This window comes from Stegostoma tigrinum, chromosome 7 (assembly GCF_030684315.1).
Source record: "Stegostoma tigrinum isolate sSteTig4 chromosome 7, sSteTig4.hap1, whole genome shotgun sequence".
In the NCBI taxonomy this organism is placed as follows: domain Eukaryota; kingdom Metazoa; phylum Chordata; class Chondrichthyes; order Orectolobiformes; family Stegostomatidae; genus Stegostoma; species Stegostoma tigrinum.
In genome coordinates this window covers 17,865,953-17,885,101 of record NC_081360.1, presented here as the reverse complement: position 1 = coordinate 17,885,101, position 19,149 = coordinate 17,865,953, and the positions used below count along the sequence as shown (strand labels likewise).

The following is a 19,149-nucleotide window of genomic DNA, read 5'->3' as shown; positions in this document are numbered from 1 at the left end:
GTTGCAAGCAGGGGAGATCTTCCTGGTATCTGGGGTAATACTTATCCTTCAATCAAGACAACTAATGTGGATTATGGGATCATTTATGTTATTGTTAGCCATGGGACATTGCAGTGTGCAAAGTGGTTTCAGTGTTTCTTCCACTGTTCCAGTCATTACACTTCAGAAATACTTCATTAGTTCGAAAGTATTCAAGGATGACCTATGGTTCTGAAAAATGCAAAATAAATAGAGGACTTTATTTCGTTTTTATTTGTAATCTCACAAAGAGTATTTAAGTTTCCCATTCACTCACCAGCTTGTCCTGTTCCCAGCACCAAGGCGAAAACCAGTTGGAGAAGGAACCACTTTACCATTTCCTGTTTTGAAAAAAAAACAATCCAAATCACAGTCTCTGTTTGACTCTGAACATTTGCTTTGAAATGCATTCATAAAGCAGTCAAGCTTCCAATTTATTCAATATTATTCATTCAAATTTACCCCAGACTGCAGTCTCTGCCATGGGCGGTGTTGACTCCTGAGTGCTAACCATGTGTAAATTTGACAGATTGCAGTGAAAATAATAAATTTAGTTCATGAGTCAACATTATGATGTCCTTGAGACATTTCCTGTTTCGCATTATACTTCCTCTTTAAGATGATGATACTACCTCTTGACTGGGCTCAGTTTTGGCAAAACGGACAGTTTTGGCAAAAATTAACCCTGGCCCTTTAGATTCTTCAGCAGCTCCTCAACCCCACAAATTTCATTATTATAACGAACATCTCCTGAGCACAACATGGGATTACATAGAATTTACAGCATTGAAGTGGGCCATTCAAAACAAGCAGTCCATTCCAGCATTTAAGTTGTGCTTGAACCTCCCCTCACACTTCTCATCCAACATGATTGGCAAGATACTGCTCTTCCTTCCCCCTTGTGTGCTTGTTTAGTTCCCCTCAAATTCGTTTGTTCCGTTGTTTTCATGGTGACAAGTTCCAGACTCATAGCACTGTCTGGGTGGAGATGTTTCCTTGGAATTTCTGATTTGCTATCTCAATGACTATCTTGAATCAATGGTGCCTCATTTTGCAATTCCTCAAAAATGGATATATTCCATCTGTGTCAATTCTATCAAAACATAATGTTACATAGAACATAGAACATTACAGCACAGTCCAGGCCCTTCGGCCCTCGATGTTGTGCCGACCTGTCATACCAATCTGAAGCCCATCTAAACCTACACTATTCCATGTATGTCCATATGCTTATCCAATGACGACTTAAATGTACCTAAAGTTGGCGAATCTACAACCGTTGCGTTTCAAATACTTTGTACATTATAATTTGAAAGACCTGCATTAGGATACTCCTCAATCCTCTCCTTTCAGAAGAAAATTGACCTTGGCCTGTCAATCCTTTCCTGATAACTACAACCTCGGAATTCTAATATCATTTTTGTAAATCTTTGTCCACTTTCTCCAGTTCCTCTTTATCATTTTTAGAATAGATTAACCAGCACCACACACCAGGATCTAAGTGTTCTCTGACCATGTTCAATCAAGACAGTTCTCTAATTTTTAGTTTTATTTCTCTTAAAATAAGTCCTTGCATGGCTGGTTTGTATTTGGAATGACCTTACCAACTGAGTCACAACTGTAAGTAATTGGTGGATTTTCCTTCATAAATTCCTTTGTTCCATGACCCAATTCATGTTCTTATTTCCAAATAATATGTGTTTCTTACTTTTGTGAGCAAACCAAGATACCCGACAGCGATCCATGTTGAAATGCATTTGCCGAATGTAATGCCAATCAGTTGCAAAACCACTCAGGGTTGACCATCCCTCTTTCTCAGTTGGCCAGGAATGACAAAAAAATTGCACTTTTGATTCAAAAATCTAAACCATTATCAACATTGTGATCAAAACACATGGTTCCAGTGAGGATCCCAATGGGAGCTGACATCCTACCTACTGGCACTCTGATTAACTATCCCCTACATTCTGCTTTCTGACCTTCTATGAGCCAACTGATCTTTCTGCTGAAATTAATTTGAATGAAACTCACCATTTTAGGTGAAAAACATGAACTAACCCAGCTGTTCTGACCAGTCAAACATTACTGGCAGCATCTTTATCATAAACCAAAGGGCTGCTGACTCCAGAGATAAACAAATATATCTTGGATCATTCCTGAAAATTTGAAATCTTTCATTGCTCAGGACCTGACATTCCCTGTGGCATGATTTTTTGGGACTTTGAATATATTTTTGAAAAAAAAATGATCAAACGCATCAGTATCTATGATATGTTCAAAGGAGCAGAAGGACTGAGAGTGCAGATCCATACAGCCCCGTAGAAGGCTGGACAGGGAGATAAGGTGGTCAAGAAAGCTCGCAAAATACTTGTCTTTATTAGCTGTGGTAGAGAGTGTAAGAGCAGGCAGGCTGTGCTAGAAATGTAAATAGCACTGAATAGGCCACCACCCGAGTATTACATACAGTACTAGTCACTCTATTAAGGAAAGATCTAATTGCACTTGAGATAGTACAGAAGTGATTGGTAATGAGGACAGATTGGATCAAATTAATTTTGTGGGAATGGAGAAGGATGAGGGGAGACCTAAATGAAGTGTTCAAAGTGACAAGGTGCACAGATACAGAGGATAGGAAACCCTATTCCCCTTGGTTGAGGTGATCAATAAACAGGGGGCGTGACTTAAGGATATGAGGTATGAAATTTAGATGGGATGTGAAAGGAAGTACTCAACCCAGAGGTTGTGAGGATCTGGAACGCACTCCCTGCTAGGGTGGCAGAAACAGAAACCGTCATCACATTTAAAAAGTCTGTGGGATACTCACTTGATGAGCCTACAGGAACCTATAAGGCTACAGACGAAGAGCTGAAAAGTTAGGGTAGGGATTTGGATTCCTCTTGTCATCTGGCCCTGACACATGGGGCTGAAAGAGCTCCTTCCATGCTGTACAGTACTATGATTTTATGCATCAACAGCCAAAATGTTATCATTTATTCCATGTAATCATATTGGGTCAGAAGACAGTCATGCAAAAGGCAGGGACAGATTTTATTTCAGTGGGTCTCGATGGGGTGAGTGAGGTTTTCTGCTGCTCATTCCTCATAGACTCAATCCTCACAGCCAGGCCTCATCAGTAATGAATTGGTGAGCTGGTAGTGCAGAACACTTGAATTGTAGGAGACTCAATAGTTGGGATGACAGAAACCCAACACAGCAGCTGCTCCTTAAGGACAGTGCTTGACCTTGTTCAATCGGATAAAATTCTTTCAATGTTTTTATTTCCAATGGTTTCACTCATTAGAAGGGAACAGTGGCTGACTCGTTATCATCTTACACAGTCACATTGAATGCATTCCAGTGAGACTGCTGGCTAATTCACTGTGTGTTGAAGTGTTGTGACTGCAAAGGAGACAACAGACAGCTTTCCCTGTAAATTTTTTTAAAAAAGGCAATACTACTTGTTGTACATAACTCCCAACATCTAAAACAAGATAACACCGTGTGGAGCTGGAGGAGCACAGCAGGCCAGGCAGCATCAGAGGAGCAGGAAAGTTGATGTTTCGGGTCAGGACCCTTCTTCAGAAAAGAAACGCCTCATTTTTCTGAAGAAGGGTCCTGACCCAAAACATCAACTTTCCTGCTCTTCTGATGCTGCCTGGGCCTGCTATGTTCCTCCAGCACCACACTGTATTATCTCTGACTCCAGCATCTGCAGTTCTTATTATCTGTGAGTGAGTTATAACCCGATATCTAAAACTGTTTAAATAATGCATCAGGTCTCTCTCTCTCTCGTTCTCTCTTTCTCAAGCACATACAAGTTACAAAGTGAGACCGTACAGTAAACAAAAGAAGATCAATCATATATGAATGCTCTTGTTTTATCTTGGATGATGTTGGGATGGGCTTTGTGATTTTTCTCGATTCTGCACCCAGACAACTTTAAAAATGTTGATGGGCAATTTCTGTCTTTACCTTTGGAGTCAGCAGCTCCTTGGTTTAGGTTAAAGGTGCTGCCGACAGTGTTTGACTGGCCAGAACAGGTGGGGTATGATAAAAAGGAACCACTCCTCCTGCTATTCACCATTCATGAGACACAATCATCCACTTTTTCTGGTGGTGAGTGGAGAGGAGCAGGGAAGACATTCCGTTAGGCAGGATGGTCATATACCTGCCTCCAACAGACTTAAATTGTGGTCAAACTTCCTGTCCTATCACCAATTAAAGCCCTTGTGTGGCCAGCTAATGGCCACTTCAGGGCTTCAATCTGTCACCATTCGTATTAACCCAACTGCAGACAGACCCATGGAATCTCAAGGGTTTGGACTCGGGGAAAGGCTTATTATTGCCTGATTGGCTCACGATTTGATTGGACTTCCCAGAAAGTGGCAGAGCACGATTTTTACCCACTTTATCCCCACACACTCCAGTTGCAGGTGAGACCCCGCAACATTCAACAAGCTTTTATCCACGGTCTTTCTACACTCTGACTCTGGAAATCAGTGTCTTTCCACACGCAGAGGGCCAGCTTGCTGTCACATGACTTTGCTTCACAACCTAGCCAGTTATAAAACATGGTCATAATACCATCAAAAGGTTAAAGTAACCAAGGCAAATGTCTTACTTCCCACCCTAATGTATGGAGAGGCTGTCGAGATATTTTGCAAATGGTTTGGGAGGTGGACTGTTCGCATTTGTTTAAGTTGACTGTCTTTGTTCTGATAGCTTTGTAAATGACAAGGTAAAATGTTCGGCCACTTTGAGACTAGCTGTTTAGGTCACTTGAGTCTTTTAAAAACTTATTTGATCTGGTTTGATTTATTGTTGATTTTTTTTGCTTTGCATGCAGCACAGGGAGACTAGGACATACAGATCATCGGCTGTTTAGACAGAGTGCGACATAGAACGTTACGGCTGGACAGGAGGTGCACAAAGGTGAGATCAACATCAGATCTGAAATTATAGAGGTTCGTTCCGCAGTCTAACAGCGGGGAAGAAGCTATTCTTGAACTTGTCGATAGGTATGCTGGCTTCAGCCGACTGAACAAAGTCATTTTTATGAAAAATACATTTGATAGGCTTTTAAAACATAACAATAGCATACTGCGGTTATCTGAGCTCTGATTTCAACCTTCTTCTCGACATTGAACATATTGGTGGATCAAGGTTGTGAATTGATAATTTATCAATGGAGTCTACTCTGCCACAGATCAGAACTAGGGCTGAGCCTCAACCTCTTAGAGGCAGTACAATTGGAATAAGTTGTCATCTCTCGGGGTAACTGCCTTATCTGTGAACAGTTGTGACCCATCCAACCAATATGTGCTCTCTAGCCAATAAAACGATCTCAGTTGACACTGAGTTGGTACAGCCAGGTCTGAGATCATTGACTGAGGCAATGCTGCCTTCTACCTCCCATGCTGCAGTCAGAAGGAAAGCAAATTGGCATTAAAACTAGGCACTTGGAAATAGGAATACTGTGAGACATTTTTACAAGGCAGTACATTTGCGACCATTTAAAACTCTACCTGAAATCTCTGGTGGCTGCATGCCTGGATTCCCAACGTGGAGCAAATTAAGCAGCAAACAACAACTGACCCTGATGGGTCTGCAGGAAACCACAATACAGGCTGCATTGTTTCTCAGAACTCCAATGATCTGTCCAGTGAGAGCTGAAGGTTGTACTACGATTCGGGTAGCAAGGGTAATGAGTAGAAGCTGACTGCCTCCTTTTAGGATCAACTGACAGGTTGGACAGAGTTGAGATTTACACAAGAATTCAATCATTGCAATTCAGTATTCAGTGTCTCATGGAATTTGTGTATTTGTTCAAAGCACAAAAGTGAGAATTGCAATAAAATCTCTCAATCTCCTCATACTTCAAAGTAAAATGCACAAAGATCATCTTAAGGCTATGTGCCACTGTTTGTCTGTCAGTATTTTCAGTATCAGTTCTCATTTGTCAATCCACCCGAGAATCTGATAGTAATGAGCAGATGTGCCGGTAATAGCCCGCATCCAGCCAGCCCCTCGTACTCTGCGCCAGATCCTGGGGGCCACAATGCTGTATTTAGTTTCAAAGCATCAGAATAACTACCAGGAAAGTGGGCACAATCTGCGGTACACTGAAAGCGGTTTTACATCAGAATACTGGCTGTTGAATCACGGTACATGTTAATTCACTGAAGACGGTGAGGGGGTTTTTTTCCCCCTGTGATTTGGGCATAACGGGCAAGGTCAAAATATGTTCTTACAAAGCTGGAAAGTGTTCGAACTCCTTGAATGGATGCAGTCCACGCGTTGTGGGTACACCCACCGCGCTGTTAGGAAGGGAATTCCCAGGCTTTTCATCCACTGACATTTGAAGTGTGTATAGGAGTTCAGTCAGTTTACACACATTGGAGGAACTTTGCACTCTGCCTATACACTGGTTTAGTGTTGCTGGGTATCCAGGAAGGAACATTCTACAAGTTTCAGTCAGCCTGGCATCGATAACTTGTTAAATTTGACCACAACTGCAGGTCAACTGATGTTGCTGATATTCACTTCAGCAGGCTGGGGGTAGCTGGAGGTGATAAGATCCAGGGCTGCGCTGATTTTTCATTGCAACAGAAGAAAATGCGGGAAATGGTTGCAGACGAAACTCCACCACTGGCTCCCTAGCTTCCCTGTTCACTGCATCTTCGCGAGCTGCCATAAACCTTCTGAGGATTCCGTGAGCCCATGTATTGGTTGCTGTCCTGTGTCAGCTGCACCTCATCTGAAATGCCAGGAACAACACTCCGTTCCGAGCAAATGCGTCCAGCTTTTGAACCAAGGGCAACCCAATGAAATGTTTGTGAAACTGGCAGCTGAGCAATTTGTGTCTTCCGTGATTTGTAGGTAAGGCTGAGGAATCAGTGGTGACAATGTCTGCAGTTACAAAAATTGCATTGGGGTCTTCACAAGCCATTTAAAATAAACTGGTTCTGTGCCATCTTTCAGTTGACGTGCCTAACCTAGCAACGAAACTTGATTCGTTCATGAGGATTGCAACAGCAACAACAAATATCATTCACCATTTTTGTATGAATCGTCTCTCGTTGCCTTCATGCCACTGGTGCAGAGGCACCCTGCCTAATTTTGACAGTACTTCCAAAATCTTTCCATTGAATGTGAGTCCATTCTAATGTCTCAGACACAGTGTAAATCTGGAGGTTCAAAATCACGCAGCACCAGGTTATTGGCCAACAGGTTTATTTGAAAACACAAGCTTTTGGAGCATAGGCCTCTTGTCAGGTAAAGTGATTCATCAATTAAAATCTTCTAACTGATTAAAGATTTAACAGCATCTTTAGGTTTGTTTAATACATCCTCATCAGTTGTGTGACCTTTTGATGTTTTACTTATGGAATTCTGTGTACTGTGCGCTTCTTTCCCTCTTCACCTGCTACGCTCTGGAAGCTTGTGTCTTCAAATAAACCTGTTGGTGTCATGTGATTTCTGACCTTGTCCACTCCAGCTCAACACTGGCACCTCCACAATCCAGAGGTTGCAAGAGCTGTAGAGTAGAGTTGTTAGGGATGGGAGAGAGGCTGGCTGGAGAAAGTCTTCTGTTCTGAATGGAGAGGTGAAGCTTTAGTTGATGAATTGAAAGGAATTTGAGTTGCTGAGGGGTAGGAGCCTAGTTCTGGCTTTGATCCAGGACGGATAGGGGTTGTTGTTGAAACAGGAGTTGAGTTTTGGGGAAACTGATGAAAAGAAAGGGTTTCTTCGAAATAAAAACGAACACCATGCTTTCCACAGGCTGTCCTTGCAACTCAGTGAGCAGTCCATTAGATCAGCATCTCACAGTTATCAGAAAGCAGTCTGAGCTTCACGGAAGCAATTGTTGCTCCAAGGCTCATAGCTCCAAAATCTCATCTCACAACCCCAATTGGAGTCACAACTCCCAGCTTGGGAAGCTGTGGTCCAATATGTAGCTATTAGCCCTCATGTCCCATGACTTTGATCCGTTGAGAGTCTACGCTCAGTCCCTGCAACTCCAGTATTCTGTTCTGGCAGCCTAACCTGAAATCCTGAACATAAACGACGAGTATTTCACTGAGACACAGCAGCTGGGACCCATTCACTGGTTTTGAACATACTGTGCCCACAGAAAGTAGTATCTACCAAAAATTCTGATTTTTCTGGACCATGCAAGCTATGTACGTGCTTTTAGCAACAGCTAGACTTCTCCTGCATGAAATAGGTCACTTCTTCATGCTACATCCTCATGTCAGACTGGCAGGATATGGTGTAATGCCATAATTCCATTACTGAAATAACTTGAGAAACTTCAGCATTTCCTAGACCAATGACGCTGAAACCCACAGCCAGTCAATGTTGCAGAACTAGTGCTGCACTTCTCCTGGCTCTGCCTAAACTAATTTGAATCAAACACCCTTTTTGTTAAGATAATACAATGTGGGGCTGGATGAACACAGCAGGCCAAGCAACATCTCAGGAGCACAAAAGCTGACGTTTCGGGCCTGGAACCTTCATCAGAGAAGGGGGTGGGGTGAGGGTTCTGGAATAAATAGGGAGAGAGGGGGAGGCGGACCGAAGATGGAGAGAAAAGAAGATAGGTGGAGAGAGTATAGGTGGGGAGGTAGGGAGGGGATAGGTCAGTCCAGGGAAGACGGACAAGTCAAGGAGGTGGGATGAGGTTAGTAGGTAGATGGGGGTGCGGCTTGGGGTGGGAGGAAGGGATGGGTGAGAGGAAGAACAGGTTAGGGAGGCAGAGACAGGTTGGACTGGTTTTGGGATGCAGTGGGTAGAGGGGAAGAGCTGGGCTGGTTGTGTGGGGCAGTGGGGGGAGGGGACGAACTGGGCTGGTTTAGGGATGCGGTGGGGGAAGGGGAGATTTTGAAACTGGTGAAGTCCACATTGATACCATTGGGCTGCAGGGTTCCCAAGCGGAATATGAGTTGCTGTTCCTGCAACCTTCGGGTGGCATCATTGTGGCACTGCAGGAGGCCCATGATGGACATGTCATCTAAAGAATGGGAGGGGGAGTGGAAATGGTTTGCGACTGGGAGGTGCAGTTGTTTGTTGCGAACCCCACTGGCCCACACAACCAGCCCAGCTCTTCCCCTCTACCCACTGCATCCCAAAACCAGTCCAACCTGTCTCTGCCTCCCTAGCCTATTCTTCCTCTCACCCATCCCTTCCTCCCACCCCAAGCCGCACCCCCATCTACCTACTAACCTCATCCCACCTCCTTGACCTGTCCGTCTTCCCTGGACTGACCTATCCCCTCCCTACATCCCCACCTATAATCTGTCCACCTATCTTCTTTTCTCTCCATCTTCGGTCCGCCTCCCCCTCTCTCCCTATTTATTCCAGAACCCTCACCCCATCCCACTCTCTGATGAAGGGTCCAGGCCCGAAACGTCAGCTTTTGTGCTCCTGAGATGCTGCTTGGCCTGCTGTGTTCATCCAGCCCCACATTGTATTATCTTGGATTCTCCAGCATCTGCAGTTCCCATTATCTCTGATACCCTTTTTGTTAAGATTCTGGACAAAAGGCACAATGTGCAACTTATACACCTGAGAAAAATCAGGGAAAATTGAACTCTTCTAGTGTTGAAGAATAACGACTTCTGGTTGCAAACAATTGCTTATTTCAGTAGACCTTTTAAAAATGTTTCATTGATCTTCGGAATGACATCAAATCTTTCAACAGCGGAGCATTTTGTTATCCCGAAGTGCAGAACTGGTAAACATGGCCATGCTGCCCATCATGTCTGTAGTGGCTCTCGAATGAATAAATGCACTTAGTGCCATTCTCCACTCATTTCCCTGTAACCCTGCATCATCTTCCTTTTCATTCCCTTCTTGTACAGTCTCGGAAATTACATTCCAGACCCTAACCACTCACTGCGTGGGAAAGCTTTCTCTCATGTCACTTTTGCTAATTACTTTCAGCCTGAGCCCTACTTTCTTCATCCTCTTGGATGTGGAACCAGTACCCAGACCCCTCATGGTTTAGACAAAGCGCTGCCCCCACCTGAGGCTGCCAACAATCAGAAGTTGGCACTGACTGTGTGCAACACTTCAGAGGCAGGCTTTACTAGGTGCACTGTAACAGCAAATGGCTGGAACAGCGCGTGAGGATAAGTGGCTTTCTGGATGACTGGGGGGATGGCAGGCTGGAGGCTGTAGAGAAACCAGAGCTCAGAAATGGGGGAAAATTGGTGGCTTTCAGTGGCCAACACCCAAACCCCCTCCACCCCTCAAATGTTCTTCCAATCAGCCATAATTTGGAGTGAACGTCGGGGCAACATCTCTGTCAATGTGGTAGATAGATCACTCCATTTTACTCATTTGGCTGCTTACTGCTTTTCTCCTGGGAACACAGTTCATCTGCAATGGTGGTGAGAAGCAGATCAGAAGACACAGGACACAAAATACAGAAGACAAATTAGGCCAGCTGGCCCACTGAGTCTGCTCCACCATATGATCATAGCTGATATGCTTCTCAACGCAATTTTCCAGCCTTCTCCCCGTAACCTGGGATTGCCTTACTGATCAGGAGCCTCTCATCTACGACTCTATCTTAGTCTGAAACACACTCAATGACTTGGCCTTCACAGCACTCCATAGCAATGACTTCCACAGATCAACCATCCTCTGGCTGAAGAAATTCCACCTCATCTCAGTTCCAGAAGGCCATCTCTTCATCCTGAGGCTATCCTCTCAAGTCTCAGTCTCTCTTACTAGTCAGCTAAGCTCTATCCACGATTGTACCTTGCCCCTAACACCAAGGGCTATTAAGCAGCTTCCTGCGCAGCCCTTCTGGGAATCCAAATAGATCATGTCCACTCTCTTTCCTTCATCTAACTTGCTCATTATTTAACCAATTAAGAGCCTCAATTAGCAGACCAAGCATGTAAAATAAATATTTGTGCCACCCAAAGCCAGAAACCCAATAATGCCAAAATCTTCTTTGGAAGTTTTCACATAGATACTTTATTGTCATTATTCTTTGTTCACTCATGAGGCATGGTGCTAGGCCAGCATACCTAATCACTCTTGAGAAGGTGATGGTGAATTTCCTCAAATTTATTTATTCTTTTCACATGCATATTCATTTGCATTCTTAATATTAATATTTTCCCCCTGATAATACTACTGTAATCATTGAGATCATCCTGTTCTTTCCATCCTTTATATTGCTCCCTCCATTATTGTGTCGCTTGTTCTGATCCCAGTCTCCAAGACTGACTTGTTTCCTGCATCACACTGTTCTCTACTTCTGTAAATGCTCAATTACAGGCTAGTTTCACATCTCCTGGACACTGAATGAAGACAGGCTATTTTTTCATCAAACAAAGCTGGGACATTTTTCCACCGGAGTATAAGAGGTTGAGGGGTTTCCTTATAGAGGTTTATAAAATTGTGAGTGGGGTGGATACGGTGAACGGCAGTGTCTTTCCCCGAGGATGGTGCAGTTCAAAACTAGGGGACATATTTTTCAGGTAAGAGGAGCAAGATTCAAAAAGGACATGAAGGGCAACTTCTTTACATGGAGAACAGTTCGTGTGCGGAATGAAATTCCAGCGGAAGTGGTGGATGCAAGTATAGTTACAAGTTTTAAAAGACACATGGATAAGTACATGAATAGTAAATGTTGAGAGGGATATGGGCCAAGGACAGACCGGTGGGGACGAGTTTAGTTTGGGATTATCGTCGGCATGGCCTGGTTGGATCAAAGAGTCTGTTTCTGTGCTGAATGACTCTAAGATTCCATAAGAAGTCTACCAGCTTCATGCACTGGCCTGCATTTGAATGGAAGTACCAATGTTCAAAAGGCTATCGATTCTGACACATTGTGCCATGCAACACACTGGCATTAGTTGCCCATCTCTAACTGGCTTTGAACTGAGTGGCTTCCTGGACAATTTCAAAGTAAATCCAAGGTAACAAGGTGTAGAGCTGGATGAACACAGCAGGCCAAGCAGCATCAGAGGAGCGGGAAGGCTGACATTTTGGGCCTTCTTCAGAAATGGAAGAAGGGTCTAGGCCTGAAATGTCAGCCTTCCCGCTCCTCTGATGCTGCTTGGCCTGCTGTGTTCATCCAGCTCTACACCTTGATATCTCGGATTCTCCAGCATCTGCAGTTCCTACTATCTTTCAAAGTAAATCACATTATTTTGGGGTGGAGTCACAAGTTGGCCTACCAGGTAAGTATTGCATATTTTCTTCCCTAAAGGATATCTCAGATTAGAGGAGTTTTTACAAAGATGGTAGGAACTGCAGATGTTGGAGAAGCAGAGATAACAAGCTGTAGAGCTGGATGAACACCACAGGCCAAGCAGCATCATAGAAGCAGGAAGGTTTTTACAAAGTTTTTTTATGGTTACTATTCACTAATTTTTCTGATTCCAGGTTTACTAACTGCACTTAAGTTCCAACAGCTGAATTGCTAGGATTTGAGCGAACGTGCCCAGAATATTAGCCAGGGGTTCTCGATTACTTGTGACCTTACCATAATGCCACCATCTCTCTGAAAATGTCACATTCATTAGTCCACAATGTAAGGCAAATACCCAAAAGAGATGTTTGACAATTATTTTTTAGCAAAACATTCTCTGCCAACTTAAAGCATTGACTGACTATGAAGTACAGTTTTATCAGGATCTGCAGTCCATTAATCATGTGGGCATTCTTGTGGGCAGCGAGAGTGACTGTGTTTCCATGGCTATGTCATTGGCCAGTCCCTTCCACACGTACACATTGCTGTCTACTGGCCTGTGTTACAATCATGAGAGGAAGTCACGATAATTGTTTTTTGATATAGAAAACAAAGCCCAGCTATGGGGCCCTCACAACAGAAATCAGTTCGGCATGTTGCCGAAATAGAATCCCTGATCAGTTTGGTTCATTTACTGTCTGAAGCATTGGAAGTATCTCAGAAGAAGGAGACTGATTCAACAAGAGGATATTAGTTTTCTGGGTCAGAATGTTGTCCCTGTTCTGTTCCAAAGACACAAAGTCCAGGCTGACATGCAGACAACACCACTAATTTTTCACCCAACCATTACGGCCTTTGGGAATATGCCGGTAATCTATCCTTTCAGACTGCTATGGTCCATCCAATGCAGATATTCCCATAATGCTCTTAGGAAAGGAGTTCCCAGAATTTGACCCAGTGACAGTGAAGGGCCGGTGATACATTTCTAAATCTGGTGTGTGGCTTGTTCCCACGAGCCTGGCACCCATGTTCTGCTGGATGTTGGAGGTTGCAGAATTGACTGAAGTAGCTGGTACTGACAATATGCAGCAAGGCCGAGATAACATGCAGCTGCTAAGTTGCCGGGGAGACAGTGGTGTTGTCCTAACTCGCTGACTTGTAATCAAGAGCCATACGAAACAGCCATACAAATTCTGTGGCTACAAGGCACACCAGCGGCTCGGAATTCTGAAGCTAGTAACTGACCTCATGACCCCAAAGTCTGTCCACTCTACAAGGCACAATTCAGGAATGTGATGGAAAACTCCCCACTTGTGTCAATGGGTATAATTGCAATAATATTCAAGCAGCTCAACACCATTCAATCTGCTTGATTGTCATACCACCCATCAAAGTAAACATCCATCCTCTACAGCACTATCACAGAGTAGCAGTGCGTGCCCTCACTAAGATTCACTGCAATAATAAGACAAGTCTATGACCTCTCACCTGGACAAAGGCAGTGGATGCAGGGGAACATCCCTACCTGGAAATCTCCTTCCAAACCACACACCATCCTGACTTGGAGCTAGATCACCATCCCTTCACTGTCACTGGGTCAAATTGTTAGAGTTCCTGTCCTAATAGGATTGACATACCTGCTCCAAATGGACTGCAGCATTTCAAAAAGGCAGCACCCTACTACTTTCTCAAGGGCGATCATGAGTGGGCAACAAATACTGACTTCGCCAGCTATGCTCACCTCTCATGAAACAGTGGCAAACTTCCCAAAAGTGTTGTCAATGGAGACTTGTTTAGATGCTGCAGTACATCTGCTGGAGATGGTCCAATGCTCTGGTGGTGAGGAGACTGAATGTTTAAGGTGGTGGATCAGATGAAAATCCAGCAAGCTGGTCTGTCTTGACTGGTGTCAAATTTATTGAGTGAAAATTGAGTTGTACACATCCCAGCAGGCAGACAGTATTTCATTGTATTCCTGATTAGTGCCTTGCAGGTGACAAAAAGACTTTGCAAAGTCAGGAAGGAAGTCATTCCAGCCTCTGAGATAATGGGAACTGCAGATGCTGGAGAATCCGAGATAACAAAGTGTGGAGCTGGATGAACACAACAGGCCAAGCAGCATCTTGGGAGCACAAAAGCTGATGTTTCAGGCCTCGACCCTTCGTGCTGCTTGGCCTGCTGTGTTCATCCAGCTCTACACTTTGTTATTCCAGCCTCTGACCTGTATTTATAATAACAGCACTGCACTTACATGACTAATTAATTTTTTGCAGGTATTGAATAATAGTAATGCTACTTGATGTCAAGGGGAAGCTGTTAGATTTTCTTCCATTGGAACCGATCGATCCCTTGCATTTGTGTGGCATGATTGTTACTTGTCACTCATCATTCCAAGTCTGAATCATGTCCGGGTTTGAATGCCTGCAGGAATGAACTACTAAGACTGTATGGTAATCAATGAATATCCTGTCTTAAAATGAAGGCAAGGTGTTTGATAAAGCTGGTTGGGTCCAAGGCCCCCTTGAGAAACCACTGCAACAATGTCATGGGACTGAGATGACTAACCTCCAATAATCACAGCCACCTTTCCTTAAGCTAAGTATGACTCCAAACAACGGAAAGCTCCCCCCATCCCCATTCATTTACTTCAAACTTAACATGGGCTCATCGCAAAGCACATTCTGTCACATTCTGCCTTATTGTCAAGGGCAGTCACTCACCTCATCTCTGGGATTTACTCTATTGTCTATGTTTAAACCAAGAATGCAATGAAATCGGAGTTGAGTGGCCTCGGAAGGAGCGCAAACTGAACAGCAGTGAGCTGTTTATTGCTGGTAGCAACTGTATCTTCTTTCACATTGTAACTGGTTGAACGTATGCTGGTGTGAAGGCGTTTGTGTGAATGGATTGGTCTTGCTTTTTTGGCCGGCATGCAGCTGAGAAATGTCCATTTTTTCAGGTTGGTTTTGTTTGTGAGATACTATATTAAACCGAGACCCTGTCTGCCCTTCCTGCTGAAATATATATCATGACATGGCATGATTTCAAACAAAAGCAGGCAACCTCTATCAACAAAAATCCCTGAAATCACTGGCCGTTATTGTATTATTCTTGGCAGGACCTTGCTGTCTGTTGATTAGCTGCTGCATTTTCCATATTACAGCACTGTATATTTTTCTAAGTCCTTAATTAGCTGTAAACTTCTTTACACAGCCCTAAGGTTTTGAAAGGCACATTATAAATGTAGCCTACATTACCGTCTTTTGAGGTGTCTTGTGGCACAGTATTATTGTCCTTATCTCTGGGCGATAGTGACCTAGGTTCAAATGCCACATGTTCCGTAGATGCGTGATAACATCTCTGAACAGGTTAATAAAGAAAGTATCTTCCTTCTCTATAATGCGCCCAATACCAATGGATTTGTGGAAAAGCGCTACCATTTCTTATGCACTCCAATTTAATTTTTAAAATAGCACAGCATATACAGCGTCTTATATATATGAGGGCGTTGCTCTCGGCTGCTGCAGAAACGCATTACAAACCTTCCATTTCCTGTTTTCAGTTAAACTGTGCATGACTCATTGGATTTGCAGCTTGAGTTCACACATTTTGCATTCATACTAATTGATAAGTAGACCAGCAATACTGGAGGAAACCACAGGCATAAATAAGGTGAACTTTCCCTTACGTTGACAGAGAATTTTACACCCAGAAAGAGGTCATTCAACATATGCATCAGCATTGCCTTAAAGTGGCCAACTTAGTCCCAATGCTTATCCTTCACAAAGCTTACTTTTAAAGTGTTCAGTTACTTATCACTTATAAGCTATTTATTCTTGAGATTTTCACTTCTGTCGTGATAGCTGGTAAGCATGACCAAACTAATGCCCTTGGAACTAATCTCCTAACCTGCGCCAAGAATTGACATGTAACAATCATATGCATATGAATTCAGAGCAAGAGAAGCCCACTCTCCCCCTTCATCCTGCTTTGCTATTAACTAAGATTGTAGCTGACCTGATTGTGGTCTGTATTTTCCTGTTTACCCCGGTATTCAGTTTCAAAATAGAGTTGTATTGGCCTTGAAATGTTAACTCCGTATCTCCCTCCACAGATATTGCTGGATCTGCCAAATTTCTCCATGCACTAGCAGTTTTCATTCCTACAGCATCCATTGTTCTCTGTTTCATTTTTAACATCTGTACAGAGTACAGCAGAGGCACAAGCCCTCGTGTCTGCGCCATCCATGATGCCAAAAAGATTTCCTTTTTTCAGTCATGGTCATGTGGACCCAGGCTGTATTAAACTGGGGATTAAGGACAGCATGAAATTAAATTTGAACCAAATCAGAGTACTGTGGTCTGATGAGTAAGTTAACAGAGGTTAAGGTGCAACTTGATCAGAATGTTAAAGATGTTAAGGGGAACACATAGTGCAGATGGAGATAAACTATTTGAACTGGTTGGAGGGTCAAAGACTAGAGAGAAGGGTGGAGTATTCAGAGCTGGATCTTTCATAAATACAATTAGGAAGTGCTTGAAATGGTAAAACAAGTTTAGACCTCTGTTCCATTGTTAATTTTCAATCTAGGATTGATCGATTTTCCTCATCCAAAGGCAGTTGTATGGATAAGGTTGTAGACTGGAAGGCTTGAGGAACAGGCTCGAGGGAGCTAAATGGCCTTTTCCTGCACTCCTACACAGTTACTCAGAGTCACATCAGGTTGGGCAATATCTCAAAAGTTTCTTACTTTGCATTTCTTCCGCTAACTGTGTGAATCAAACTGAGGTGTAAATGCCTCAGGGCTTTACCACAAAAATGGTGCTATCTGGAACAGTTCAATTTAATCATTGTCTTACCAAGTTCACTGGAAGTTTTGTGGGGGCATGATGTGATCAGGAGCTTCAAAACTCTCAGGTTAAATCATTGGAAACATAGAAAATAGGAATAAGAGCAGGCCATTCAGCCTTTCGAGCCTGCTGCACCGCTCAATGTAGGCATAGCTGATGAGCCAAATCAGTTACCTGTTCCCACTTTTTCCTCACACCCTTTGATCCCTTTAGCCCTAAGCACTATATTTATCTCCTTCTTGAAAAAGTTCAATGTTTTGGACTCAATCCCTGTGGCAGAGAATTCCACGGGTTCACTACTCTCTGGGTGAAGAAATTTTCAATCTCAGCCCTACCCCATATCCTCAAACTGTTATCCTGGGTTCAGACTGTCTGGATTGGGAATGTTCTTGCTACATTTGCCCTGTCAAGTCCTGTTAGAATTTTACAGGATTCTAAGAAATACCTCCTAATTCTTCTAAAGTTCAGTGAATATTGTTCTAATCAATCCAGTTTCTCTTTATATGTCACTCCTCCCATCCCATGAATCAGTCTGGTAAACTGTCATTGCACTCCCTCCATAGCCACAACACCCTTTCTTAAGTAAGGAGACCAAAACTGCACCCAACACTCAGGTGTGGTCTCACCAAGGCCCTGTACAATTGCAGCAAGACATCTCTGTACTGCATTCAAATCCTCTCACTATGAAGGCCAAAATATCATTTGCTTTCTTCAAAACATGCTGTACCTGCATGCTAAATTTCAGTGACTGGTATACAAGAACACCCAAGTCTTGTTTCCCAATCTATCACTATTCAGATAATAATCTTCCTGTGTTCTTTTGCCAGCAAAGTGTATTATCTCACAGTTATCAACATTCTGCTTCATCTGCCATGCATTGGACCATTTAACTTGTCCAAATCATACTGACACATCTCTGCATTTTCCTCAAAATTGACCCTTCCCATCCGGTTTTGTGCTGACTGCAAACTTGAAATATGGTATATAGTTTCTTCATCTGACTCATTGATATATATTGTGAATAGCTAGAGTCCAAACACAGTGGTGCCCCACCAGTTACTGGCTGACACTCAGACATGACCTGTTAATTCTAGTACATGAACCCCACTCCCACGGGCTTTATCTGAATGTACACTTACTGGAAATACAAGTAAATCGCATCCACTGGCTCACCTTTATCAAGCCTATTAGTTACGTCTTTGAAAAATTCCAATAGATTTGTCAAGCATGATTTCCATTTTGTAAATCCATGCTGTCTCTGTCTAACCCTGCCACTGTTTTCACTGCTGGGCTCTTAGATCTTTTATAATGGACTCTGGCATTTTCCCACAACTGATGTTGTCTTATCCAATCTATATTCCCTTCATTCCCTCTACCTCCTTTTTAAATAGTTTTAAAGTTAGTAACCCTCCAATCCACAGGAACTGTTCATTGGAGATTCATTGGCCTTTAATCCCACAAATTACTTCAACACCATTTACCCACTAATACTGATTTCCTATAGTTCCTCCCTCTCTCACTAGGCCATACATTCCCCAACATTTCTGGACATTATTTGTGTCCTCCTTTGCGAAGACAGAACCATAATACGTATTTAGGTGTTCTGCCATCTCTTTGTTCCCCATTATAACTTTTTCTGTTTCTGATTGTGAGGAATCTGCATTTGTTTTTACTAATTATTTTCTTTCCAATACCCATATAAGTTTTTACAATCAATTTGCATGTTTCCTGCAAGTTTATTCTTGTACTCTATTTCCCCCTTCTTCATCCATCCCTTTGTCCTCCTTTGTGGAAGTCTAAACTGTACCCAATCCTCAGGTCTGCTCCTGCTTTTGGCCAATTTGTGTGTTCCTTCTTTGGCTCTCATATTACACCATGTTCCCTTGATAGCTATGGCCAGGTGATCTTTATCTTTGTGCCAGAGAGAAATCAACAATTATTGCAGTTCCTTCATGCACTTGTCATGTTTGCCAGTGCCTATCCACTGTCATCTCTTTAATAATGGTCCCCAATTTGTCATAGCTATCTTGCACTTCATACCATCGTGGTTTCCTGTATTTGGATTCA

At 43.1% G+C, this 19,149-nt stretch overlaps 1 protein-coding gene across 2 annotated transcripts in view; it reads right to left on the bottom strand.

The window, feature by feature from the left end:
- The window catches only part of itgb2 (integrin, beta 2), an 87,358-nt gene that overhangs the window by 50,245 nt on the left and 17,964 nt on the right, over nt 1-19,149 (bottom strand). Inside the window, exons 1-2 of one of the 2 annotated variants that reach the window (XM_048534095.2) lie at nt 481-554; nt 296-359 (exon numbers count right to left, since the gene is read on the bottom strand). In XM_048534095.2, coding sequence (XP_048390052.1) covers nt 296-356 — 61 coding nt within the window. In that variant the 5' untranslated portion in view covers nt 357-359; nt 481-554. Of the gene's footprint in view, nt 1-295; nt 360-480; nt 555-19,149 lie in introns of those variants that run through there. The other variant, XM_048534094.2, reaches the window with a different exon arrangement.